Genomic DNA, 27,137 nt, shown 5'->3' with positions numbered 1-27,137 from the left:
TGATTAATTAGAATAATTTTCATTAATATCCAGTGACCTCGACCTTACGAAACTTACGCCCTGGGGATTTTCCCTTAATCAAATATATATGTTTTTATCTGCTTACTGTATTTTTTTCAGATTTTTAAGTGCACGCTAAGGTGTCGTAATGGACCTATCTTCAACATGTGGTCATATGAGTTAAGAAATTTTCCGAATTAAATTTCTCAAAATTACGAAACTTACGCCCTGGGGATTTTCCCTTAATCAAATATATATGTTTTTATCTTGTTACTGTAATTTTTTCAGATTTTTAAGTGCACGCTAAGGTGTTGTAATGGACCTATCTTCATCATGTGGTCATATGCGTTAAGAAATTTTCAGAATTAAATTTCTCAAAATTACGAAACTTACGCCCTGGGGATTTTCCCTTAATCAAATATATATGTTTTTATCTTGTTACTGTAATTTTTTCAGATTTTTAAGTGCACGCTAAGGTGTCGTAATGGACCTATCTTCAACATGTGGTCATATGAGTTAAGAAATTTTCCGATTTAAATTTCTCAAAATTACGAAACTTACGCCTTGGGGATTTTTCCTTAATCAAATATATATGTTTTTATCTGCTTACTGTAATTTTTTCAGATTTTTAAGTGCACGCTAAGGTGTCGTCATGGACCTATCTTCAACATGTGGTCATATGAGTTAAGAAATTTTCCGAATTAAATTTCTCAAAATTACGAAACTTACGCCCTGGGGATTTTCCCTTAATCAAATATATATGTTTTTATCTTGTTACTGTAATTTTTTCAGATTTTTAAGTGCACGCTAAGGTGTTGTAATGGACCTATCTTCAACATGTGATGATTTCACTCATATGAGTTAAGAAATTTTCCGATTTAAATTTCTCAAAATTACGAAACTTACGCCTTGGGGATTTTCCCTTAATCAAATATATATGTTTTTATCTGCTTACTGTAATTTTTTCAGATTTTTAAGTGCACGCTAAGGTGTCGTCATGGACCTATCTTCAACATGTGGTCATATGAGTTAAGAAATTTTCCGAATTAAATTTCTCAAAATTACGAAACTTACGCCCTGGGGATTTTCCCTTAATCAAATATATATGTTTTTATCTTGTTACTGTAATTTTTTCAGATTTTTAAGTGCACGCTAAGGTGTCGTAATGGACCTATCTTCAACATGTGATGATTTCACTCATATGAGTTAAGAAATTTTCCGAATTAAATTTCTCAAAATTACGAAACTTACGCCCTGGGGATTTTCCCTTAATCAAATATATATGTTTTTATCTTGTTACTGTAATTTTTTCAGATTTTTAAGTGCACGCTAAGGTGTCGTAATGGACCTATCTTCAACATGTGATGATTTCACTCATATGAGTTAGGGGAAAATACCTATTCTTGGCAGTCTAAGACATTCGCCAAATAGAATGATAAAAATAATGAATAAATACACTAAAACACAGGTATAGTTCAACAGGTATACATTTGTATGCTCTTTCTTTGATGATTGGTGTTCACTAAATATAACAGCTTTTACCACAAACTCAGCAAATTTAATATAAAGTAACAGGTCAACGTTTCTTCTATTGGCATAGCAATTTCTATTATCAGCAATGAGTTTGCTCCCTTTAGCAACTAGACATGGAATTAGAAAACTGGTAATGTATTGGTGCCAAATGCTGGTTGTTTATATCCTCCAGTAGTAAAATTCATTCATATTAATCGGCCGCACGCTCATCTCGCTTCACTCAATTTTGGAACAAACTTTATTGTTTATCAAATTGGTTTAAAACAAAACATGGATTTTTAGCCTTGGCATCAATTTTATGTGCTGTGGACATATAGGCAAAAAGCATTTAAACACATTGTAAAACAAATTTAACCCTTATGCGGCCAACAAAAAACAGACGTGAATGGCAGATAGGGTACCCGTGTACCCAGATATTGATATTATCATAACTTTTACCATTTTCAACCTATTTGAATAATGTTGGCCATTTTGGAGAAGGGAACTTAAATGCTTTTTGTCCGCTGCCAAGATTTACATCTTTTGTCTTTTGTAATGCCTTAGAGTCGTAAGCAAAAGTATATCAACCAGTTTCAAATACACAACTTGCTCGTAGCGGTCCTTACATGATATGTTTGTTTCATCAAAAAAATCATGGTGGTTGTGTACAAGACACGACCGCTCGACGTAAACTACGTAAAACCCAATCTATACACATAAGAATGAATTTTTGTCTATCTGCCCTTATAGACTAGAAAACGGCATGAACATTTGTATGTAGAGGTTTTTGGGAACGATGAAGGTTCTTATGATGGTATTAGACCCCTCCTCTTCTGGAAGGGGGGCTCCCATACAAATGAAATACAAATTTCTGCTTTAATCGAAAAATAATCCAAAAAATGGAATCAAAATTTGCAAATTTCGAATACTTAATCGTCTTTTAAATAATGTAAAAAATATATAATTAATCAATGTTAGGTGTAACGAAGCTCGTCGGTTCTGGTAGTATAGTATATTAACAATATATTCCACCTCGTGAGTCTTCATATATGAATAATGAATAAGCCGCTGGAGCCACCCCATTCTTACACTACGTTTCACAGTTGAATAATAGATAATACCCTAAAAGTAGGCAATTATTTATGGTTGAAATGCGCTATGTAGGAACGGGAATGGTTATGATTGTTTTTAAGAGCTTGGAAAGTATTGAAGTTGCAAATGGAAAACGGTCCTGTCAGCCACATAAGGGTTAAAATACTATGGTGTGGCTATCACTTTTGATATAATTCATGGTCTGCGTACAAATCTGAATAGAAGCATTTGTATTTTAACATTTAAAAATAAATAAATGCCATCGCCGGATATTTTGTTCGTATTTTTGCTAAAATAAAATCACATAGAATTGTGCGTGGTATCTTTTTAGCGTGTGTTTGATATGCTCACAAACACATTCTCTCGCTCTATTCCGAAGTGTGCTGCTGTCAAAGAAAACGAACAGTCCCGATTTTATTTAGTGAAACATAGAGCAAATATTGCATAAATTTGCTCTTTGTGGTGATAATCAAGTGTTGATAAAGTGTAAAAAGTAGTTTACGTACTTAATTTGTCGTGTCATACGCAATAAAGAGGAGAAACAGGCGATCCAAAAAAGTAAGTAACAGTTTGCTTTTCGTGCGCTGCTTTCTTTGGCAATGCAATAATAGCAAGGATTTCGGACGTGCAAATTTGTTTCGGTGATTAACACATCAAATCTTGCTACTTTTACACAAACAACTTATTCAAATGAAAGCTTAGACATGAAATTGTGTGATTGAATCATAATTATGTTCATAAATAGTGTATGTTTGCTGGAAAACGCAAATATTGTTGAGGGTGCCAACAACCGTCGCACCCTGCCAATGCCGTATTCTACCCTAAGAAATTTTCCGATTTAAATTTCTCAAAATTACGAAACTTACGCCCTGGGGATTTTCCCTTAATCAAATATATATGTTTTTATCTTGTTACTGTAATTTTTTCAGATTTTTAAGTGCACGCTAAGGTGTCGTAATGGACCTATCTTCAACATGTGATGATTTCACTCATATGAGTTAAGAAATTTTCCGAATTAAATTTCTCAAAATTACGAAACTTACGCCCTGGGGATTTTCCTTTAATCAAATATATATGTTTTTATCTGCTTACTGTAATTTTTTCAGATTTTAAGTGCACGCTAAGGTTTCGTAATGGACCTATCTTCAACATGTGATGATTTAACTCATATGAGTTAAGAAATTTTCCGATTTAAATTTCTCAAAATGACGAAACGTACGCCCTGGGGATTTTCCTTAAATCAAATATATATGTTTTTATCTGCTTACTGTAATTTTTTCAGATTTTTAAGTGCACGCTAAGGTGTTGTAATGGACCTATCTTCAACATGTGATGATTTCACTCATATGAGTTAAGAAATTTTCCGAATTAAATTTCTCAAAATTACGAAACTTACGCCCTGGAGATTTTCCCTTAATCAAATATATATGTTTTTATCTGCTTACTGTAATTTTTTCAGATTTTTAAGTGCACGCTAAGGTGTTGTAATGGACCTATCTTCAACATGTGATGATTTCACTCATATGAGTTAAGAAATTTTCCGAATTAAATTTCTCAAAATTACGAAACTAACGCCCTGGGGATTTTCCCTTAATCAAATATATATGTTTTTATCTTGTTACTGTAATTTTTTCAGATTTTTAAGTGCACGCTAAGGTGTTGTAATGGACCTATCTTCAACATGTGATGATTTCACTCATATGAGTTAAGAAATTTTCCGAATTAAATTTCTCAAAATTACGAAACTAACGCCCTGGGGATTTTCCCTTAATCAAATATATATGTTTTTATCTTGTTACTGTAATTTTTTCAGATTTTTAAGTGCACGCTAAGGTGTCGTAATGGACCTATCTTCAACATGTGATGATTTCACTCATGAGTTAAGAAATTTTCCGAATTAAATTTCTCAAAATTACGAAACTTACGCCCTGGGGATTTTCCCTTAATCAAATATATATGTTTTTATCTTGTTACTGTAATTTTTTCAGATTTTTAAGTGCACGCTAAGGTGTCGTAATGGACCTATCTTCAACATGTGATGATTTCACTCATATGAGTTAAGAAATTTTCCGATTTAAATTTCTCAAAATTACGAAACTTACGCCCTGGGGATTTTCCCTTAATCAAATATATATGTTTTTATCTTGTTACTGTAATTTTTTCAGATTTTTAAGTGCACGCTAAGGTGTCGTAATGGACCTATCTTCAACATGTGATGATTTCACTCATATGAGTTAAGAAATTTTCCGATTTAAATTTCTCAAAATTACGAAACTTACGCCCTGGGGATTTTCCCTTAATCAAATATATATGTTTTTATCTGCTTACTGTAATTTTTTCAGATTTTTAAGTGCACGCTAAGGTTTCGTAATGGACCTATCTTCAACATGTGATGATTTCACTCATATGAGTTAAGAAATTTTCCGATTTAAATTTCTCAAAATTACGAAACTTACGCCCTGGGGATTTTCCCTTAATCAAATATATATGTTTTTATCTGCTTACTGTAATTTTTTCAGATTTTTAAGTGCACGCTAAGGTGTTGTAATGGACCTATCTTCAACATGTGATGATTTCACTCATGAGTTAAGAAATTTTCCGAATTAAAGTTCTCAAAATTACGAAACTTACGCCCTGGGGATGTTCCCTTAATCGAATATATATGTAATTATCTTGTTACTGTAATTTTTTGAGATGTTTAAGTGCACGCTAAGGTGTTGTAATGGACCTATCTTCAACATGTGATGATTTCACTCATATGAGTTAAGAAATTTTCCGAATTAAATTTCTCAAAATTACGAAACTAACGCCCTGGGGATTTTCCCTTAATCAAATATATATGTTTTTAGCTTGTTACTGGAATTTTTTCAGATTTTTAAGTGCACGCTAAGGTGTCGTAATGGACCTATCTTCAACATGTGATGATTTCACTCATGAGTTAAGAAATTTTCCGAATTAAATTTCTCAAAATTACGAAACTTACGCCCTGGGGATTTTCCCTTAATCAAATATATATGTTTTTATCTTGTTACTGTAATTTGCAAAGGTTCGTAAGTGCACGCTAAGGTGTCGTAATGGACCTATCTTCAACATGTGATGATTTCACTCATATGAGTTAAGAAATTTTCCGATTTAAATTTCTCAAAATTACGAAACTTACGCCCTGGGGATTTTCCCTTAATCAAATATATATGTTTTTATCTTGTTACTGTAATTTTTTCAGATTTTTAAGTGCACGCTAAGGTGTCGTAATGGACCTATCTTCAACATGTGATGATTTCACTCATATGAGTTAAGAAATTTTCCGATTTAAATTTCTCAAAATTACGAAACTTACGCCCTGGGGATTTTCCCTTAATCAAATATATATGTTTTTATCTGCTTACTGTAATTTTTTCAGATTTTTAAGTGCACGCTAAGGTGTTGTAATGGACCTATCTTCAACATGTGATGATTTCACTCATATGAGTTAAGAAATTTTCCGATTTAAATTTCTCAAAATTACGAAACTTACGCCCTGGGGATTTTCCCTTAATCAAATATATATGTTTTTATCTGCTTACTGTAATTTTTTCAGATTTTTAAGTGCACGCTAAGGTGTTGTAATGGACCTATCTTCAACATGTGATGATTTCACTCATATGAGTTAAGAAATTTTCCGAATTAAATTTCTCAAAATTACGAAACTTACGCCCTGGGGATTTTCCCTTAATCAAATATATATGTTTTTATCTTGTTACTGTAATTTTTTCAGATTTTTAAGTGCACGCTAAGGTGTTGTAATGGACCTATCTTCAACATGTGATGATTTCACTCATATGAGTTAAGAAATTTTCCGATTTAAATTTCTCAAAATTACGAAACTTACGCCCTGGGGATTTTCCCTTAATCAAATATATATGTTTTTATCTTGTTACTGTAATTTTTTCAGATTTTTAAGTGCACGCTAAGGTGTTGTAATGGACCTATCTTCAACATGTGATGATTTCACTCATATGAGTTAAGAAATTTTCCGATTTAAATTTCTCAAAATTACGAAACTTACGCCCTGGGGATTTTCCCTTAATCAAATATATATGTTTTTATCTTGTTACTGTAATTTTTTCAGATTTTTAAGTGCACGCTAAGGTGTTGTAATGGACCTATCTTCAACATGTGATGATTTCACTCATATGAGTTAAGAAATTTTCCGATTTAAATTTCTCAAAATTACGAAACTTACGCCCTGGGGATTTTCCCTTAATCAAATATATATGTTTTTATCTTGTTACTGTAATTTTTTCAGATTTTTAAGTGCACGCTAAGGTGTTGTAATGGACCTATCTTCAACATGTGATGATTTCACTCATATGAGTTAAGAAATTTTCCGATTTAAATTTCTCAAAATTACGAAACTTACGCCCTGGGGATTTTCCCTTAATCAAATATATATTTTTTTTATCTTGTTATTGTAATTTTTTCAGATTTTTAAGTGCACGCTAAGGTGTTGTAATGGACCTATCTTCAACATGTGATGATTTCACTCATATGAGTTAAGAAATTTTCCGAATTAAATTTCTCAAAATTACGAAACTTACGCCCTGGGGATTTTCCCTTAATCAAATATATATGTTTTATCTTGTTACTGTAATTTTTCAGATTTTTAAGTGCACGCTAAGGTGTTGTAATGGACCTATCTTCAACATGTGATGATTTCACTCATATGAGTTAAGAAATTTTCCGAATTAAATTTCTCAAAATTACAGAAACTTACGCCCTGGGGATTTTCCTTAATCAAATATATATGTTTTTATCTTGTTACTGTAATTTTTCAGATTTTAAGTGCACGCTAAGGTGTTGTAATGGACCTATCTTCAACATGTGATGATTTCACTCATATGAGTTAAGAAATTTTCCGAATTAAATTTCTCAAAATTACGAAACTTACGCCCTGGGGATTTTCCCTTAATCAAATATATATGTTTTTATCTTGTTACTGTAATTTTTTCAGATTTTTAAGTGCACGCTAAGGTGTTGTAATGGACCTATCTTCAACATGTGATGATTTCACTCATATGAGTTAAGAAATTTTCCGAATTAAATTTCTCAAAATTACGAAACTTACGCCCTGGGGATTTTCCCTTAATCAAATATATATGTTTTTATCTGCTTACTGTAATTTTTTCAGATTTTTAAGTGCACGCTAAGGTTTCGTAATGGACCTATCTTCAACATGTGATGATTTCACTCATATGAGTTAAGAAATTTTCCGAATTAAATTTCTCAAAATTACGAAACTTACGCCCTGGGGATTTTCCCTTAATCAAATATATATGTTTTTATCTTGTTACTGTATTTTTTTCAGATTTTTAAGTGCACGCTAAGGTGTCGTAATGGACCTATCTTCAACATGTGATGATTTCACTCATATGAGTTAAGAAATTTTCCGAATTAAATTTCTCAAAATTACGAAACTTACGCCCTGGGGATTTTCCTTAATCAAATATATATGTTTTATCTTGTTACTGTAATTTTTCAGATTTTTAAGTGCACGCTAAGGTGTTGTAATGGACCTATCTTCAACATGTGATGATTTCACTCATATGAGTTAAGAAATTTTCCGAATTAAATTTCTCAAAATTACGAAACTTACGCCCTGGGGATTTTCCTTAATCAAATATATATGTTTTTATCTTGTTACTGTAATTTTTTCAGATATTTAAGTGCACGCTAAGGTGTTGTAATGGACCTATCTTCAACATGTGATGATTTCACTCATATGAGTTAAGAAATTTTCCGAATTAAATTTCTCAAAATTACGAAACTTACGCCCTGGGGATTTTCCTTAATCAAATATATATGTTTTTATCTTGTTACTGTAATTTTTTCAGATTTTTAAGTGCACGCTAAGGTGTTGTAATGGACCTATCTTCAACATGTGATGATTTCACTCATATGAGTTAAGAAATTTTCCGAATTAAATTTCTCAAAATTACGAAACTTACGCCCTGGGGATTTTCCCTTAATCAAATATATATGTTTTTATCTTGTTACTGTAGATTTTTCAGATTTTTAAGTGCACGCTAAGGTGTCGTAATGGACCTATCTTCAACATGTGATGATTTCACTCATATGAGTTAAGAAATTTTCCGAATTAAATTTCTCAAAATTACGAAACTTACGCCCTGGGGATTTTCCCTTAATCAAATATATATGTTTTTATCTTGTTACTGTAATTTTTCAGATTTTTAAGTGCACGCTAAGGTGTCGTAATGGACCTATCTTCAACATGTGATGATTTCACTCATATGAGTTAAGAAATTTTCCGAATTAAATTTCTCAAAATTACGAAACTTACGCCCTGGGGATTTTCCCTTAATCAAATATATATGTTTTTATCTTGTTACTGTAATTTTTTCAGATTTTTAAGTGCACGCTAAGGTGTTGTAATGGACCTATCTTCAACATGTGATGATTTCACTCATATGAGTTAAGAAATTTTCCGAATTAAATTTCTCAAAATTACGAAACTTACGCCCTGGGGATTTTCCCTTAATCAAATATATATGTTTTTATCTTGTTACTGTAATTTTTTCAGATTTTTAAGTGCACGCTAAGGTGTTGTAATGGACCTATCTTCAACATGTGATGATTTCACTCATATGAGTTAAGAAATTTTCCGAATTAAATTTCTCAAAATTACGAAACTTAAATTTTCCGAATTAAATTTCTCAAAATTACGAAACTTATGCCCTGGGGATTTTCCCTTAATCAAATATATATGTTTTTATCTTGTTACTGTAATTTTTTCAGATTTTTAAGTGCACGCTAAGGTGTTGTAATGGACCTATCTTCAACATGTGATGATTTCACTCATATGAGTTAAGAAATTTTCCGATTTAAATTTCTCAAAATTACGAAACTTACGCCCTGGGGATTTTCCCTTAATCAAATATATATGTTTTTATCTTGTTACTGTAATTTTTTTCAGATTTTTAAGTAAACCATGTTAATTCAATACGACGGAACATTTAAATGTCTGTCCGTACTATTCACTTACATTTATTTGCAAATATTCCCCCCGGTGATGTGTAATTAAGTGTCCGAAGTTGGAATCACTGTGTCCGAACTATGATTCCAATGGCAGCTGCTGTCCGAAATTTAAATCAAACAGAAGCCGAATATTTTCGGGAATTGCAAAGATTCTAAGCTACTATTCGGACAATTTAAACCCGTTGCTATAAGGTAAGGGCTATACATTATACAGTATACCCCCGCTGATCCGACAAATGTATGGCCGGACTATCGGGGTTTCTCTCGTTAATCCGACTGTCAAATCCATACAAACGAACCAAAACAAAATCACAGCACAAATTTGAAAACTGACAGCATAATGTGTTTAAATGGGTGTTGATACTTTTTAATCCGGAAAATTCCGAATTAGTGAGATCTGGACTAACGAGTCGTCGGACTAGCGAGGTCCGGATAAGCGGGGGGATACTGTAGTTGAAATGGTGATTTAAACAGAATGATTGAAAATGCATGAATACAGATTAGTTTTGTATCAGAAATTGCTTAAGTGTCCGAAGTTTAAGTTTGCACGGTACTTACGCCTAAATGCGTGCAACACGAGCATATTTATAGTACGATGAAACTCTTAATGGGAGCAAGCCGCGGATAAACTTTAAAAATATTCATAGATGCAAGGCATTTTTCATAACACATTATTGTTCTATGTCACTATATCTCATCACTATTTTAATATTATTTATTTTTTGCAATTTGCAATTATTATGAAATTCAATAGTGATCAACAGCGTTTTAGTCTCTGTCGGATGCAACTTGTTGCAAGAAAATCGGTTAAGAGTTTCTATGTGAAAATTTGGATAATGTTTTTTATGGCATTTTGTGCACACACACACGCACACACATACACACACACGCACACACGGACAGACAGACATTTGTTCAGCTCATCGAGCTGAGTCGAATGGTATATAACACTATGGGTCTCCGGGACTTCTATCAAATTTCGAATTTGGAGTGAAATGATAGCCTTTCGGTACAACTAAGTTGTACGAGAAAGGCAAGACAAAATTCTATTAATAAAATTATCAGACTTGGGCAAAATGTGCTATTTTAGGGGAACTGTTCCGTTCTCCAAACACCCGTCGCTGTATTCACGAATTTCGTTATTACTTCTATTTGCTAACATGCGTGTTTACTGCTGAAAAAAATCCTCGAAAAAATCACAACAATAAGAAACAAGTCAAGTAGCAGTAACCCTACTAGTTGTCGTTTAGTACCAATCACAACTTAACATTTGGTCAGTCATATGACATGACTCGTACTCATCCTGGTATCAAATGAATTATGAAACCAATCACTTCCGTGGTTGAGCAATCCAAATCTCTCTGGGCTAATTTTATTCTTCTGCCACCGCTGCCATTGCTGCCTCAACCATAATCGGCCTCTACCCGTGAACTCCGATCGATGCTACGAGCGATCGCATCTATCCCAACCGATACCACTGCATCCGACCATCATCAAGCACAGAATGACAAAAAAAATGCGCCGACTTCATTCATGCGTATTCGCTCTCCTGCTGGTGACTGCATGCTGTGTAGGTAAACACAGCGAACGAACGAACGAAACGAAAAATGCAAGAGCAAAAAGCACGTCAGTACTCGCTGCTGTCACAAATTGTAATGACTCGCATACGGGAGGTACTGCTTCTTTTATACATAAAGAAAATCTTGCGGTGAACCCGAAGGCCCGTGACATACCGCATTCTGATGTCCGTGTTAGGAATGCACGGGATTGGTTACATATGAAATTTTTGCTAGCTTGACAAGAATTGAAATTTTCAATAGCTTATCGTTAATAATCTTAAGTTTCAATGAAATAGGTAAATTGCTGGAAAGCGTCCGAGTCGATTGATATATAAATCTTAAAAATCCATCAAAAGATAAAGGCGCTAGTAACGTTCGAAATCTTTCCTTTCAGCGTAACGATCTCGATTTCCAAAAATCTAAATGACACCCAGTATAGTAAAGAAAGACGTAAGTCCTACGTCAAAAAAGAGCTCGCACCAGTGTTCCAAATTTTGCTATACCAGTTTTCTGATCTATTTTTGCCTTTCTCGTATACTAAGAGTGAAATCAGGAGTGATTCAGTTTCATTGCAAATTTTCGACCACTATTCTAGTTTGAATCTGGAGCAAAATAGAACAAACTTGCTGGTTCCCCCAGCAGTGTTCTATTCATGTTTTTCAAATTTTCAATTAATTGAAATTATTATGTTACTGGCAAGAAAGGCGCCGTAATTGCATAGTGGATTGATCCGTAGATAAAATGACGCATCCATACACCAAAACAATTGAACAATATTTGAATCTCGTGATTCAATCGTGGTTCAAATCTGCAGAAAATAGAACGGAGCGTTATACCAGTTTTATTTTTTTGACAGTTGACTGGTATAAAAACTGAATCTAGAACAGCTACTGGGAAAATTAATGTTTCAGATTCATATTCAAACTGACAGCCCCGAACGATTTGAATCACTGCTGATTTTACTCTAAGTATTTACGTAAAGGCTATATGTTCGCTTTTTTGCACTTACCCTCAACCAACGTGGCAATACATTTTAACTAATGCAAAAACATGCAAAATGATCGAAAAAAAGTGATCTATTCTCCTAAAGAGCTTTTTTGACCTTTCTAATGTGATTCTTTCAATATATTTTATAATGCACGAGAAAGGCATAATCACTGCTAGGTGGATTAATCTGGGTTTTTATGACTGATTTTGCTCAAATTTGGCCTAAACATTCTTTGCATATCAAAGAATGGTGTGGCCAGATTTCATAAAATTCGGTCAACAAAAACCCCCCTGCCAATAATAAAACAAAACCTGCCAAAGCCGTCTGTTCCCCTATATAATTATATTCACTTCCAAGACGATTTTGTGATAGAAGATCCGGAGACCCTTCTTCTTCTTCTGGAATGGAATTTGGCTTAGCTTTTCAACTTAGTATTCTATTAGCATTTCCTCAGTTATTAATTAGAAGCTTCTCTATGCCCGCCATTGCATGAGTATGTATCTTGTGTGGCAAGTACAATGGATACACTATGCCCAGGGTGTCGAGAAAGTTTCCAACCCGAAAACATTCTAGACCGGACCGAGGATCGAATTCGCCATCTCAAACACTCATCTTTTAGGCACTTATCTTGATCCGATTAATGTACGAGAAAGGCACAAACATCGCTAGGTGGATCAATCGGGGTTTTTTTTAAGAAAACCCAGATCAATCCACCTAGCGGTGATGATGCCTTTCTCGTGCGGTAAAAAATAGTATTTTGGGCGAGATTTTGGGCAAGGAAATCGGTTTAGGGTAAGTGCATTAAACGTGAGCTAGACTTTTTTACGCGCTTTTCTAAGAGAAAAAGTATTTTGGCCTTAACTCCCAAGCCCATAGTCCGATCCGGCCAATTTTCAATATAAAACAATGGGGCAGAATACTGCGTCAAATGCATCCTGTTGCGAAGAAATCGGTCAAGGGTAAGTACAAAAAAAGTGAGCGAGACTTTTTCACGCGCTTTTTTATGAGAAAAAGTATTTTGGCCATAACTCCCAAGCCCATAGTCCGATTCGGCCAATTTTTAATAGGAAATAATGGGGCAAATGCAACCTGTTGCGAAGAAATCGGTCAACGGTAAGTACAAAAAAAGTGAGCGAGACTTTTTTACGCGCTTTTTTATGAGAAAAAGTATTTTGGCCATAACTCCCAAGCCCATAGTCCGAACCGGCCAATTTTTAATAGGAAACAATGGGGCAGAATACTGCATCAAATGCAACCTGTTGCGAAGAAATCGGTCAAGGGTAAGTACAAAAAAAGTGAGCGAGACTTTTTTACGCGCTTTTTCATGAGAAAAAGTATTTTGGCCATAACTCTCAAGCCCATAGTCCGATCCGGCCAATTTTCAATAGGAAACAATGGGGCAGAATACTGCGTCAAATGCAACCTGTTGCGAAGAAATCGGTCAAGGGTAAGTACAAAAAAGTGAGCGAGACTTTTTGCTCTTTTGGTGCGCACATACACACACACATACACACACACACACACACGCACACACACAGACATCACCTCAATTCGTCGAGCTGAGTCGATTGGTATATAACACTATGGGTCTCCGAGCCTTCTATAAAAAGTTTGTTTTTGGAGTGAACATATAGCCTTTACGTATACTTAGACTACGTTCAGATTATGAGCTATATTACTTGATATACAGCATCTTGACATCAGTGTTTGTACATCTAGTTTTCACTGGAAATAATGCATATGGCATCTCATGTCAAGATTCGCTATATCAAGTGATATAGCTCATAATCTGAACGTACTATTAGACTACGTTCAGATTATGAGCTATATCACTTGATATAGAGCATCTTGACATCAGTGTTTGTACATCTAGTTTTTACTGGAAATAATGCATATGGCATCTCATGTCAAGATTCGCTATATCAAGTGATATAGCTCATAATCTGAACGTACTATTATAGTACGTTCAGATTATGAGCTATATCACTTGATATAGCGAATCTTGACATGAGATGCCATATGCATTATTTCCAGTGAAAACTAGATGTACAAACACTGATGTCAAGATGCTGTATATCAAGTATTATAGCTCATAATCTGAACGTAGTCTAAGACTACGTTCAGATTATGACCTATATCACTTAATATAGCGAATCTTGACATGAGATGCCATATGCATTATTTCCAGTGAAAACTAGATGTACAAACACTGATGTCAAGATGCTCTATATCAAGTGATATAGCTCATAATCTGAACGTAGTCTTAAACTACGTTCAGATTATGAGCTATATCACTTGATATAGAGCATCTTGACATCAGTGTTTGTACATCTAGTTTTCACTGGAAATAATGCATATGGCATCTCATGTCAAGATTCGTTATATCAAGTGATATAGCTCATAATCTGAACGTACTATTAGACTACGTTCAGATTATGAGCTATAATACTTGATATACAGCATCTTGACATCAGTGTTTGTACATCTAGTTTTCACTGGAAATAATGCATATGGCATCTCATGTCAAGATTCGCTATATCAAGTGATATAGCTCATAATCTGAACGTACTATTAGTATACGAGAAAGGCAAAAAACATTAATCATTAGGGGTACAGTGATTATAATAACAGTGTCGTCAAGTGTCAGAATTGGAACAGAATCGTCTGTCAGTTCCATACAAATGCGCGTTCCAAACGAGCAGGAGACCTGTCAAACGTGGCACATGACGTTACTCTTCTTATAGGACTCTAATTAGGGGGATTCAGTTAACGGCGTAGGTTGATGTGTATCTGTTTATGGAAATGTTTCATAGGCGATTTGAAATATGTCCTTAGTGATTGAGTGTGAAACATTTCTATAATCAGATACGCAGCAACCTACACTGAGCCAAAACATCGACCTTAAATCGACTGATTTGACTTGACTTGACTTGTTTAAAATATTATTCCTTCCACAAGTGTATGCTGTCCCACTGTGTATGACTTCCCATGTAAAACCGAATGAAAATCATCCGACCAGCAAACAACACTTATAACGCTTGTTGAATGATGTGTCACTCAAATTTCATATACATCTATACCGAAGTAGAATGATTGAGATACCGGATGATATTTGTTTTGGTTTGTCCCCACAACAAAGTTCATTCGGTATTGAAATGCATTGTGTACATATGAATGTGCGGATTGGTTGAGTGAGTGCCTGCCAGAGGCAAAGCAAACATTATCGCCATGTTTTCTTTTAATTTTCTGCCACAATAGTCCGTGCTATTTCCAATCGCAAGCTAGTTTCGAGCGACTTGGAGTTTATTTCCAGGCGCTATGGATTTGTGGTTCGTATGAAAAACATAATCAGTCAAGTAATAAGTGCACACCTCGGTGCACACAATAATTTAAATATTGTTTTCATCCTCAGTGATAATTCATCTTGCTGTCATCACGGACTTGGCTTGCGCTCGCGCAGCTTCCAGTAAGTAAAAACATTCGATTAAATACTCACGGAAACATAAAATAAGTATTGTTTCTACAAGATTTTGCAGGATCTCAGGAGGATTGATGTAACGTTGTTCTGGTTCCATCATAAGAACATTCCCGAAGAAACCCGTACGGTACAGAAGGCAGCGCAGTGAAGCTCGGTCCGAAGAATGGCCATATTTTTGTAGACGAACCAATAAATGAAGTACACAATACGCAAATAAAATGTGCATGCTATTTCTGAATATTATTCGTGTTTTACTTGATTGTTCAAAAAAATGGTAATTGAATTTGTCACCCAGTTTTCAAATTGAAAAACATTATTTTCAAATTAAAATAATTTCAAAACCATTCTGGAATCATCTGTTCCCCGAATATTCCTCACCTTCACACCATCTGCATTGGGCAATGGAAATGGGATGACTATCATACGTGACGCACGTTAGCGAATGGGAGCTGGCAAATGACGATCATCCTGAAAGTGAATGATTATCGTTAAGGGGCGGGACCAAATCAAGTACCAGTCGCTATCAGGATGAAGATTTGGTTCAGTGTACGCCGTTAAGTGTATACCCCTATTGCCTTTTAATTTTAATTCTCAAAATAAGACAGATCCTGAGAATTCCTCTATTCCTATTCCTATTCCCCTATCCTCTATATACAGACATCACCTCGATTCGTCGAACTGAGTCGATCGGTATATAACACTATGGGTCTCCGGGCCTTCTATCAAAAGTTGTTCTTTGGAGTAGTCCTATAGCCTTTCGGTACAACTTTAAATAAAATTTGGTGCCTAGCTTAACAGAAATGAAATATTTCAAAATAAAATTTGGTGCCTAGCTTAACGCTACTTGACATACAGATGGCGCTTCGAACGGTTAAAAATATTTTTTTGGTGCCTAGGTTTTTGGTGCCTAGCTTAACGCAAGTGAAAAATGGTTAGGTTTGTGATTGTTTACGATATTTTGATAAGTATACCTTGACTTTCTTCTACATTCATTTGATATTTCCGAGGATCTCGGAAATGTTTGCGTGCCCAACATGCAACAACCCTGGTACAGATCGGAGATCGAAGGAATCCATCTTAGATTTTTTTGTTTCTTCGTACGCGTCCGTCTGTCAGCATTCCTCCAAACTAAATAACCAAAGTTGGCGACGTCGTAATAAGCCATTTTACACCCAAAATTAACTGCTCTATGGCAACCCCACCGGTACTTACGTTTCTCCTGTTCCGTAAAAGTAGACATTGTACTTTTTCTTCTCGAATTTCAAGATCTAAAAATGAGTTCCTGATATTAGCGGAGGGAAAACCAAAGCCACCCATATTTGCAAGCGCTTACCTTTGCTGGCCAGGGCGGATAACCTTTCACCTTGGCAAACACCAAATCCCCTACGCTATACGTTTTCTTCGGCGCAACCATTGTTACTTCAGTTAGTTTTTATGTCAAATTCTGCGGAATGATACTTGTATAGTCTTCCGAATACCGGAGAAAAACTTCTGCCACTGAATTACCGTAAAAAGCGGGACAAGCTTTTCGATGGAGCGATGCGCTTCCTCACTTCTCTGCTTTTTCTGTTCAATGAATCGAAGCAGTGACGGATCCGTCGACGACGCACAAACACCACTGAAGCTGGACGCAACCGTTACAAAAACTGACATTTTGCCGTGACGCTCGTTATTTGAAAATGCTGCATAGGCTAACAGAAAAACACGGAGAGAAATAAAAAGTAAAATCAGCAGTAATTGGGTTCTTAATGGGTATCGATGTTTTTACATATTCTGAATCTGTAGGAAAAACTGAGCCTAACTCCAATTTTTCAGAATTATTGGAGTGCCGGAACTATTTTTAATTTGCATTTTAAATTGATATGGGACTAAAAATTTGTTCTTATGCTGCATGGGCCAACTGTCATTCTATGAATGTTAGTGTCATTCTATCGATTGAAATGGATTATTGTTTGCTGTATAAAAATGTAAATAAAAGGTTTACAAACAAAATAAAAACATGTTGGAGATCAGAAAAGCATGCTCTTTATGTTGAACTATAAAAAACCTCATATTTTTCTTCGCTAAACAACCCAATTGTGGTACTCTATACACTCTATACATGGTCCGCGAATGTTTTCCCCATGTATTTTTACATATGCGGTGTTTTCGGGATTTGGACACGGAAAATCAAAATCCCGGCCCCATTTTAAATGCATGGGTACCAAAATCTGACGGAAAAATTTTCCGAGGTATAAGGTAGGCTTTATGCGCTTGAAAGAGAAAGGTGATTAGCGTCAGCAATCCTCAATGCTAAGTTTTGACAAGGCAAGTGAATTGAACAACTCAAGCTGTGAACCATTTCAGCGATTCGTTTAACTTTTAGTTAAAATTTGACAGAATGACACTAACATTCAATCATAGAATGACAGTTGGCCCATGCAGCATAAGAACAAATTTTTAGTCCCATATTAATTTAAAATCCAAATCAAGCATAATTTTTCATAACGACGTATGTAACAAAAGTAAACAAAACGAGGTTTTTAATACAACGTGACAATCACACGCGGCTTTATATAATACGCATCGATTTTACTGATTTCGGATCTTAAAATTCTTTAATTCAATCTTTTTACGAATCGACGTATGTCAAAAATCTATTTTTGAAGTCTCACTGTTACATACGTCGCTTTAACATATGAGAACTAAGAGCGACCTATGTAACAAAAAAAGCAAAACAAAGCAAAACTGCAGTTGCGTCAATCGTGCACTATGGAAAACCGACCAATGTACACCGACGTGCGTGCAGCATACCGGTGTATGTATAATTTTATCGTTTTTCACAGTGAATTTGAATGAACTGAGATTTGATGTGAAGCACGCTTATTACGTGTCATGTAATGACGCATGCCAGCGGAAAAAAGTATTGGAAAAAGATTTAGTTTTAAAACAGTTTTAGAAAAAGTTTTGCCAACTTTCTGCAAAGGATTTCTCGAATCCTCATAATTGTTACATACGTCGTTATGAAAAATTATGCTTGAAATTAAAAATTGTTTTGGGGCTCTAAAAATTCTGAAAAATTGAGGTTAGGCTCAGTTTTTTTATGCAGATTCAGAATATGTAAAAACATACACTGAGCTCAAAACTCCATTATATTTTATGTGCAGCAAGCATATAAAAATGATTCAACGACTCCCAATGAGATTTTATGTGCGGCATTTAAACTGTACTAGAATTTATCTGCTCTATATTTAAATGTTATTGGTGCTACTAATAAAATTTCAATGTGACGGCCAATACATAAGTTCTATCAAGCCTTGCATATCTTCTTCTTCTTCTTATTGGCATTACATCCCCACACTGGGACAGAGCCGCCTCGCAGCTTAGTGTTCATTTAGCACTTCCACAGTTATTAACCGCGAGGTTTCTAAGCCAGGTTACCATTTTTGCATTTGTATATCATGAGGCTAGCACGATGATACTTTTATGCCCAGGGAAGTCGAGACAATTTCCAATCCGAAAATTGCCTAGACCGGCACCGGGAATCGAACCCAGCCACCCTCAGCATGGTCTTGCTTTGTAGCCGCGCGTCTTACCGCTCGGCTAAGGAGGGCCCACAAGCCACAAGCCTTGCATATATATAATACGATACAATGAACAGCATGAAAATAATAATAAAATGTCAGACAATCTTCGCACATACGTGGTGCCGCTATTTATTACAGACAGGTAAATGTTATAATTTTTAAATCAGATTTTATGTTTTGTTATTTAATTTCTTGCTTTTAATACATTTTATTGTATATTATGAAATTAGCGTTAACCCAAGTGCAACGTATACGTTCTGGCAAGCGTTAAAATGGAGCCAAATGTTCCTCCTGCTAGCAGCAAATCGCTGATTCTTGGCTCTTTGGCGCGGTATCCTCTGCGAACGCTAGTGAACTACTCCGCGAAACACCGCATACTTCATCAGCAGTCATCATCGGCCGGAAGATCCATCGTCGAATGTAAATAGACAGCAGCTCTAACCCAACTCCCGAATCCGGCATTGCTGCTACGGAACCAGCTTTACAAATAAGTTATTAATGCAAGAAATTGTTACTCCGTCAGTAACACCGGTAAGAAATGAGGACGATGAAAGGGACAAATATGTGCTGACTAAAGAATTTAATTATCGGTTTCAGGAAGGCAAACATCATGTAGCTTGATCTATCGGAGCCGATTTTGCGAGATCGCGAGTCAACGAATCAACAAACAGATTGTCGGATGATGAGGAGATCAAAATCAATCGGTTAGAGTTGAGTCCGCTGAGACACGATTGATCCGGATTGAAAGTGCCTGGTCGAAGCATCCGTCCTCCGGATGCCGTTAGGGAAGATCAGTTTGCGCAGTATTCGAAATAAGGTGTTTAGAAGTGAAAATTGTTGACATTTTATAAAGAAAGATCTTGTCGAGAGAGACAAGATGGTAAAACTGGCAAAGGTTCGCAAACGTATCCATTGTAGAGGGCTCTTAAAGCCCCAAACGCAATACAACGGAACGGCGACGGAAACGGCAAATTTGACAGAAAATATATGGGCTAACTGTCAAATTTTCCGTTTCCGTCGCCGTTCCGTTGTATTGCGTTTGGGGCTTAAGGCCTCAGAGCGAAATTGAAGAAGACAAAAAATCGCAATATTTAAAAGTCGATGTACTTTGAGGGATGATAAAATAAATAAAAAAGAATATTCCTTCACATCTCTTGTTATTTTATATATTAAGAATTTAAATATTAAATCAGCTTGAAACGATTCTAAAAGTGGGTCAAATGATTTTTATTAGTTGCTGCACATGAAAGGTATTCAAATTGCCCAATAAGATATATTGCACATGCCTTTAAATTCTATTTAGCGGTGCACATAAAATATAAGAGTTGCAAAATTTCTCATTCTATGTGCAAGATTAATAAAGTGCATGTGCAAAGCTTGATTGCAAAAATATATGTGCAGTGCACATAAGTTTTAGATGGAAATTTATCTGAGTGTATATACCCCTATAAACAACCCAATTATGAGTTGATTTGCGGTTCCGTGTATGCGTTATATAACCTATGCAGCATTTCCAATTAGAGCGTTTTGTATGCGAGCATGCTAGCTTACTTTTTCATTAATGTGTTATGAGTAACGTATACATCAGTTTCTCTCTTTCCGAAGAGTAAACGAAGTGAACGCAAAAGAAGTGATTTTTTCGGAAAGGTTTGTCTGTCTTCTACTTTCCATTAAACAGTGCAAGGTAGAAAAAGTTGTCATAACTTTTTTCGTCTTTTGAACGTGAAAACAGTGTTTGTTCTAACGTTTTTTGTATTATCCATGGTATTAGAATATTTCTCTAGTGTTCTTGCTTAATTTTTCTTGAAATAAACCTCAGGAAAGGTGAGTTTTATTCGATTTATTTTCATCTTCAGCCACCAGGAAGAATGCGCTGACGGGTTTTGGAACAAAAGAAGTGGCTCTCGCGCTCTTGCCCGCCCCTTCTCAACTTGCTCAAATCTCGCACGTTCGGATTTTAATGCTGCCGTGTTGCCAAGAATTATTTCTGCAAACTGAAAAGATTTTAAAACGATAGCCGAACCATAATAGAAACGGTTAATACTAAAGACACATCTGTGGTATTTGTACCATGGTACAAGATGACAAGAAAATTATTCCAAGACTATCTTTGATAAAGACAATAATTGGTATGATACTAACTTCAAGATTCTTGTACCATGGTTCTTATACCACCAGTGTGTCATTAGTATAACGTTCTACATTGTACCATAATGAACTAGTTTTATGATAGTTTAGACTACAAATTCATAAATCTTATTTTCTACCTTTTTTTAATCTCATTTCTTATATAACTTATAAGAAGTTTATCACCGTTGTTTTCTACCTACAATTAAAGTAAGTTTTACCTAGTTTACCCTTAGATTTATATTCTACGTTAAGTTTCACCTGACTTTTCACATTGAATTCAATGGATACGTAAATTTCATCTGAAATTTCTGAAGCGTTTTCAGTAACGTAAAAATTTAGGTGCTTCCTTGACGTCACCTAAGCATTAAATGTAAAAGATTTACGTTATTATTTTCATCAAACTTTCAAAGATTTATTGAAAAGTGATTTAGCTTGTTTAGTGGAATGTCTACTAAAATACGATACACTGAAGACGGCCTCAAACAAGAAAAAAATACGTATATGCAGTGTTGGTAAAAACTCAAAATCTCAAAACTCATGGATGATTTAAATCAAGCGTGAGTTGAAACGCACCCAACTCAGCACCTAAAAACTCATGGATGAGTTGAATCATCCATTTGAATCATCGCAGGTTTTCTTTTGTTCTCCTTCGTTAAAAACAGTGAAATGACGTTTGTCGCATAAAATATTAAACACTCTTTTATGTATAGGCAATAAATTTCCCCCAAATTGATTTCAAATGCGTTTTTAAGCCAAAATGATTTTTTGGCAAATGAGTGAAATGATGCGTTTTAGCATGAAAAATTCAAGCGTGATGCATTCCTTTAAAATCGCAGATGATTTCATTCGCACGGGAGCGCTCGTTGATTGAGATTTATGAGTGGTTTTACCAACACTGCGTATATGTAAAGAATACAACGCAATGGAAGTGCTAAACTCGTCTTATGACAGGTGTGTAAACTACAATGTTTAGGTTATTAAATTGCGAATTGTATGACTTCTAATGTCACGATTTGCTATATCAATTGATATGAAAATTTAGGTAAACTAAAGTCGTTGTAGTAATGTATTACCTACTGCAAATACGGATTTAAGACTACGTTCAGACTGGTGATATAGCTACTTGATATAGAGAATCTTGAACTAGATTTGTGAACTTTGATGTCAAGCTACTCTATATCAAGTGATATAGCTCGTAGTCTGGATGGCACATAAGACTGAGCTATTTCAAATAAGTATGAAATAATTATGTTCTTATAATTTATCATATTGTAATTGTAATTTTATTGTGTTCGACAATGTGTTAGTTTACACTGTGTATCAAGTTAAGGAAAACTAATATTAAACTGATAATAAAAAGATTAAGTTTGTGGTGAAATCAAAATATTCGCATTGTTCCATTATAATGATCTCTGGCGACACGGATTTAGTGCGATGCACATTGTGCGTTTGACGTTTCTGCATCGCGCATCCATGTTGTGGGTTGGCGATGCAGCAGACTGCGAGAGCTGATGGGAGTTGACAGTCACTGAAAGAGAAAAAGCAAAAACCAGTCGCTGGTTAGCTGATCTCGAGACTCCATACTAATTCTAGTTTTCTTGTGATTTGTGATCTTATTTGTGCAGGAATTCCATAAAATCTTCAGAAATCAGCTCATCTGGAACTCCAATGTCTAGATTAAACTCTCATGGAGCAACGGGATTACGGAATATCAATCTTGAAGAGGTAAGTCGTAGCCACTGTGTGAAAAGTTGTTTTGTAAGTTTTCACAACTCGAGATCAAGCGAAAATGTTTCGTAATTATTAGTTTTTGCTTCATTATTTTATCTGTGCGCTTGCTGCTACTGCTGATTAATTTATATTTTTTACTGCGTATTTTTAAGAAGGTGCTCTCTGTTTTTGTTTTCGTTGCAGATATGGGCCGATCTGGAAGGTGGAATAAAACAGGTCTACAAACAGGAGCAGAGCCTGAGCTTTGCCCGTTATATGCAGCTCTATACGTAAGTATATAAATAATTTTATTGGTTTTTCGTATCAGGAACTACCTACATACTTACATGCTAACAGAGAGATGCATGCGTAAACATGACGAAATGTTTCGGATGATTCACGCATGACGTTGACGAAAAAAGTTATCTGAGACGGTGCATATAAAATGTGTTGACGTTTGGTCTGCAGCTGCCAAGCTACAATTAGTGCGTTTGTATTTACTATCTCGAATGAGGGTTAGAATCCAGGACTCCAGGTTGTTCTATTTCTAGTTTTGCATCGATTAATAGATCATTCCAATAAGAGGTACCATCAATCAGCAGAATTTTCATATTCTGTTGCGGATGTTGCTGGATGTACTCCGGCAGGTTTATTTTGATGATCAAATTAATGTAGATTACACACAATGTTTAACTTTAGTTACGCTTCGTGTGATAAATTAAACTCTAATAATTGCATTCGTCATAATTTCTGCTTCAAGCATATAATTTCATAACGACTTATCTAAAAGGTTCAAGAAATGCTTTGGGGAAATATGGCTATAGTTTTTCTACGGTTTGAAAACTAAATCATTTTTCAATAGTTTCTTCTGGGAAGTATCACTGCGTCGTAAGCGTGATTAACATTGGTAGAATTAAAAGCATCTGAAAAAGTATAGAGAAAGGCATAATAAATGTTATTACTTTGAAATGGTTGGTTTTTCGAAAGGAATTATTACCTAACATTTTTTAAATTTCAAAGTGAGGCAAGTAGATGGACCCTAATAAATGTAGATCAACATTTGAAAAGCTAGGAAGAAACCAATCGGGCCCAAATTCTGCACAGTTGTTTAGGACCCAGAATGGCTTCGAAAAACCATTGATTTGAAAAAAATGACCATGACGCCCCACTCTAATAGCTATATATGTAGACGAAGAATCCGAAGGAATAAATTTTGGCTGTTACGCCCTTTTCAAATGTTGGTTTAGAAATGACATGAATGTTTCAAAGTTCTAAACATTTTTTTCAAATATATGTAGTGCAGGGCTGATAGCAGGTCACTTTTTAGTGACTTGGTCACTATTTCGAATCCAGTCACTAAAAACACTATTTTTCGGAAAATGGTCACTAAAGTCACTATTTTTGCACCGCCGATTTGTTACGATTACTTACTTGATACTTGATGGGCTTCGATGAACCTACGCCGAATGGAGTATCCTTCTCCACTGGACTCGATCCTGGGCCAATCGCTTCCAGTCGCCCTGAACATTGAGCGCCCTCAGGTCCTCTTCAACTGCAAAAAGCCATCGTGTACGCGGCCTTCCACGAAGCCTGCGACCTCTTCCGGGTTTTCTACTAAATATTATCTTCGCTTGACGTTCTTCCAGCATACGAACAACGTGACCAACCCACCGTAGTCTGCCGTGTTGTATAAGCTTAATAATATCCACCTCTGGTACAATTCGTGATTCATGCGACGCCGCCAGATACCGTTCTTCTGTTTACCGCCGAGTATTGTCCGCAGCACCTTACGCTCAAACACTCCGAGAGCTCTCCGATCAGCCTCCTTTAACGTCCATGTCTCATGGCCGTATAAAGCCACCGGAAGAATCAGAGTAGTATACAGCGCGAGTTTTGTTTTCGTTTGCAGACTACGGGACTTAAGCTGGTTACGAAGTCCGTAATAAGCCCTATTTGCAGCTGCGATACGCCTTTTCACCTCGCGGCTAACATCATTATCGCACGTCACTAATGTTCCAAGATACACAAATTCTTCTACCACTTCACCATCCACCACCACTAATAAACCCACGTTGATTGCCAGCGACCATGTACTTCGTTTTGCTGGTATTGATCGTGAGTCCAATCCTCGCTGTCTCCCTCTTAAAAGGCACAAAAGCCTCTTCCACGGTACGGCGATCCAGGAGCATATGCGATTTTGTGATAATGGTACCGCTTCTTTGCACACCAGCTCTCCTAATCGCTCCCTCGAGCGCTATATTGAACAGTAGATTCGAGAGTGCATCACCCTGCTTTAATCCATCTAAGGTAACAAATGACGTCGATATTTCATCCGCAACCCTTACACTTGATTTCGATCCGTCCAACGTTATACGAATCAGCCGTATCAGTTTCGCCGGAAAACCATGTTCAATCATAATTTGCCATAATTCATTCCGTTTCACTGAATCGTACGCCGCCTTGAAATCAATAAACATCGGCCCTCACGAAAACCTGCTTGGTATTCGCCGACGAAGGACTCATCAAGCGGTCTCAATCTGTTGAACAGAATACGGGACATAATTTTGTACGCCGAATTCAATTGGCGCACTCCAGTCTGTGCCCTTTCTTAAAGAGAGGGCAAATGAGGCCATCCAACCAGCTAGCAGGCATTTCCTCTCCCATATTTTCGACATAATATGGTGCAGAACTTTATAAAGCTGCTCACTGCCATGTTTGAGAAATTCAGCCGGGAGCTGGTCCTTCCCCGCAGCCTTATTGTTTTTCAGCTCTTCACCAGCTTTTTTAACCCCATCTAGTGTAGGTGACTCCACAGCTTGTCCATCGTCGCTAATATTTATTCTTTTCACCGATGCACCGTCACTTCCTCCATTCAACAAAGTCCACCTGGCAGCCATTTCAGTTTTATCTGTCAGCAAATTCCCTTGTTGGTCGTTGCACATGTATTTCTCCGCACGCCATTGACAGACTTATAAAACCTCCGCATATCGTTCTGCTCCATTTTTTCCTGCGCCTCACTAATAACTTGTTCTTCGTACTCTTTTTTCTTCCTGCGGTGGGTTCGTTTTTCGGTTGCTCTTGCTTCCTTGTACCGATCTCTATTCGATCCGGACACCAACATCCGGCTTCTGGCAACGTTCTTCTCGCCTGTCACTCTCTGACACTCCACATCGAACCAACCCGTCCTGGGTCGCCTCTGTGCAGTACCTAAAACTTCTCGTGCTGTTGTGCTCACCGCTCCATGGATCGACTCCCATGGATCGTTGATGTTGTCGCTAACGTTGATTGCACTTATCTGTTCGTCGAGCTTCTGGCGGTACTCAGCCGATACTCCTTTGGCCGATATTGTAACGCATCGTTCGCTGTGATCTTTCGTTCGATACAGTTGACAACCGTGATCGAATTTTACTGACAACGAGGTAGTGATCAGAGTCAATGTTCGGACCTCTGAATGTCCGCACATCGATAACATCCGAGAAATGGCGCCCATCCACCAGAACATGGTCTATCTGGTTGCAAGTTTCACCATTTGGGTGTCTCCAGGTGTGCTTTCGGATGTTCTTTCGTGCAAAGTAGGTGCTACTGATGGCCATCCCTCTGGCAGCAGCAAAATTTACTAGCCGTAGGCCGTTGTCATTGGTAGCGGAGTGAAGGCTCTCTCTACCGATTATGGGACGGAAAAAGTCCTCTCTACCGACCTGAGCGTTAGCGTCTCCGATAACAATTTTCACGTCGTGCTTTGGGCACTCTCCATAGGCTTTATAAATACATTCATAAAACGTGTCCTTCACGTCGTCGGATTTATCGTTTGTCGGTGCGTAAACGTTGATTAGGCTGTAATTGAAGAATTTGCCCTTAACACACAGATTCGTTCGCTAATGGGTTTCCACCGCATCACTCGCTTCATCTGCTTGCCCCTCACTACGAAACCAACTCCATGCTCTGCTTTTTCACCGCCACTGTGATAGATGTTATACTTGAATGCAGTGTTGGTCGTGGGGTCCACGGCTCAGAATTCACGTTCTCCGGATATAGGCCATCGGACTTCTTGAATAGCAGCCACGTTCACT

At 36.4% G+C, this 27,137-nt stretch overlaps 2 protein-coding genes and 1 long non-coding RNA gene across 6 annotated transcripts in view; 2 read left to right on the top strand and 1 right to left on the bottom strand.

Annotated features, from left to right (window-relative positions):
• LOC134211997 (PC4 and SFRS1-interacting protein-like) overlaps positions 1 to 17,290 on the bottom strand; it is a 63,566-nt gene extending 46,276 nt beyond the window's left edge. The window contains exons 1-3 of one of the 2 annotated variants that reach the window (XM_062689453.1): positions 17,168 to 17,290; positions 16,995 to 17,105; positions 16,874 to 16,929 (exon numbers count right to left, since the gene is read on the bottom strand). In XM_062689453.1, coding sequence (XP_062545437.1) covers positions 16,874 to 16,929; positions 16,995 to 17,075 — 137 coding nt within the window. In that variant the 5' untranslated portion in view covers positions 17,076 to 17,105; positions 17,168 to 17,290. Of the gene's footprint in view, positions 1 to 16,873; positions 16,930 to 16,994 lie in introns of both variants that reach the window. The other variant, XM_062689452.1, reaches the window with a different exon arrangement.
• Positions 15,485 to 15,804, top strand: LOC134216098 (uncharacterized). The gene is made up of 3 exons (XR_009980481.1): positions 15,485 to 15,512; positions 15,596 to 15,649; positions 15,711 to 15,804. It is a non-coding gene; the product is annotated as an uncharacterized LOC134216098 (long non-coding RNA).
• Positions 17,291 to 20,811: 3,521 nt separating the features above from the next.
• Positions 20,812 to 27,137, top strand: part of LOC134211990 (cullin-1) — a 30,014-nt gene continuing 23,688 nt past the window's right edge. For 2 of the 3 annotated variants that reach the window (XM_062689441.1, XM_062689439.1), the window contains exons 1-3: positions 20,881 to 21,051; positions 22,983 to 23,082; positions 23,272 to 23,357. In XM_062689441.1, the coding sequence (XP_062545425.1) occupies positions 23,026 to 23,082; positions 23,272 to 23,357 (143 nt within the window). In that variant the 5' untranslated portion in view covers positions 20,881 to 21,051; positions 22,983 to 23,025. The other variant, XM_062689440.1, reaches the window with a different exon arrangement.

The sequence above is a fragment of the Armigeres subalbatus genome, chromosome 2 (genome assembly GCF_024139115.2).
Source record: "Armigeres subalbatus isolate Guangzhou_Male chromosome 2, GZ_Asu_2, whole genome shotgun sequence".
NCBI classification, from domain to species: Eukaryota; Metazoa; Arthropoda; class Insecta; order Diptera; family Culicidae; genus Armigeres; species Armigeres subalbatus.
The sequence above is the reverse complement of the archived record's forward strand: the minus strand, read 5'-3'. Positions and strand labels throughout refer to the sequence as shown.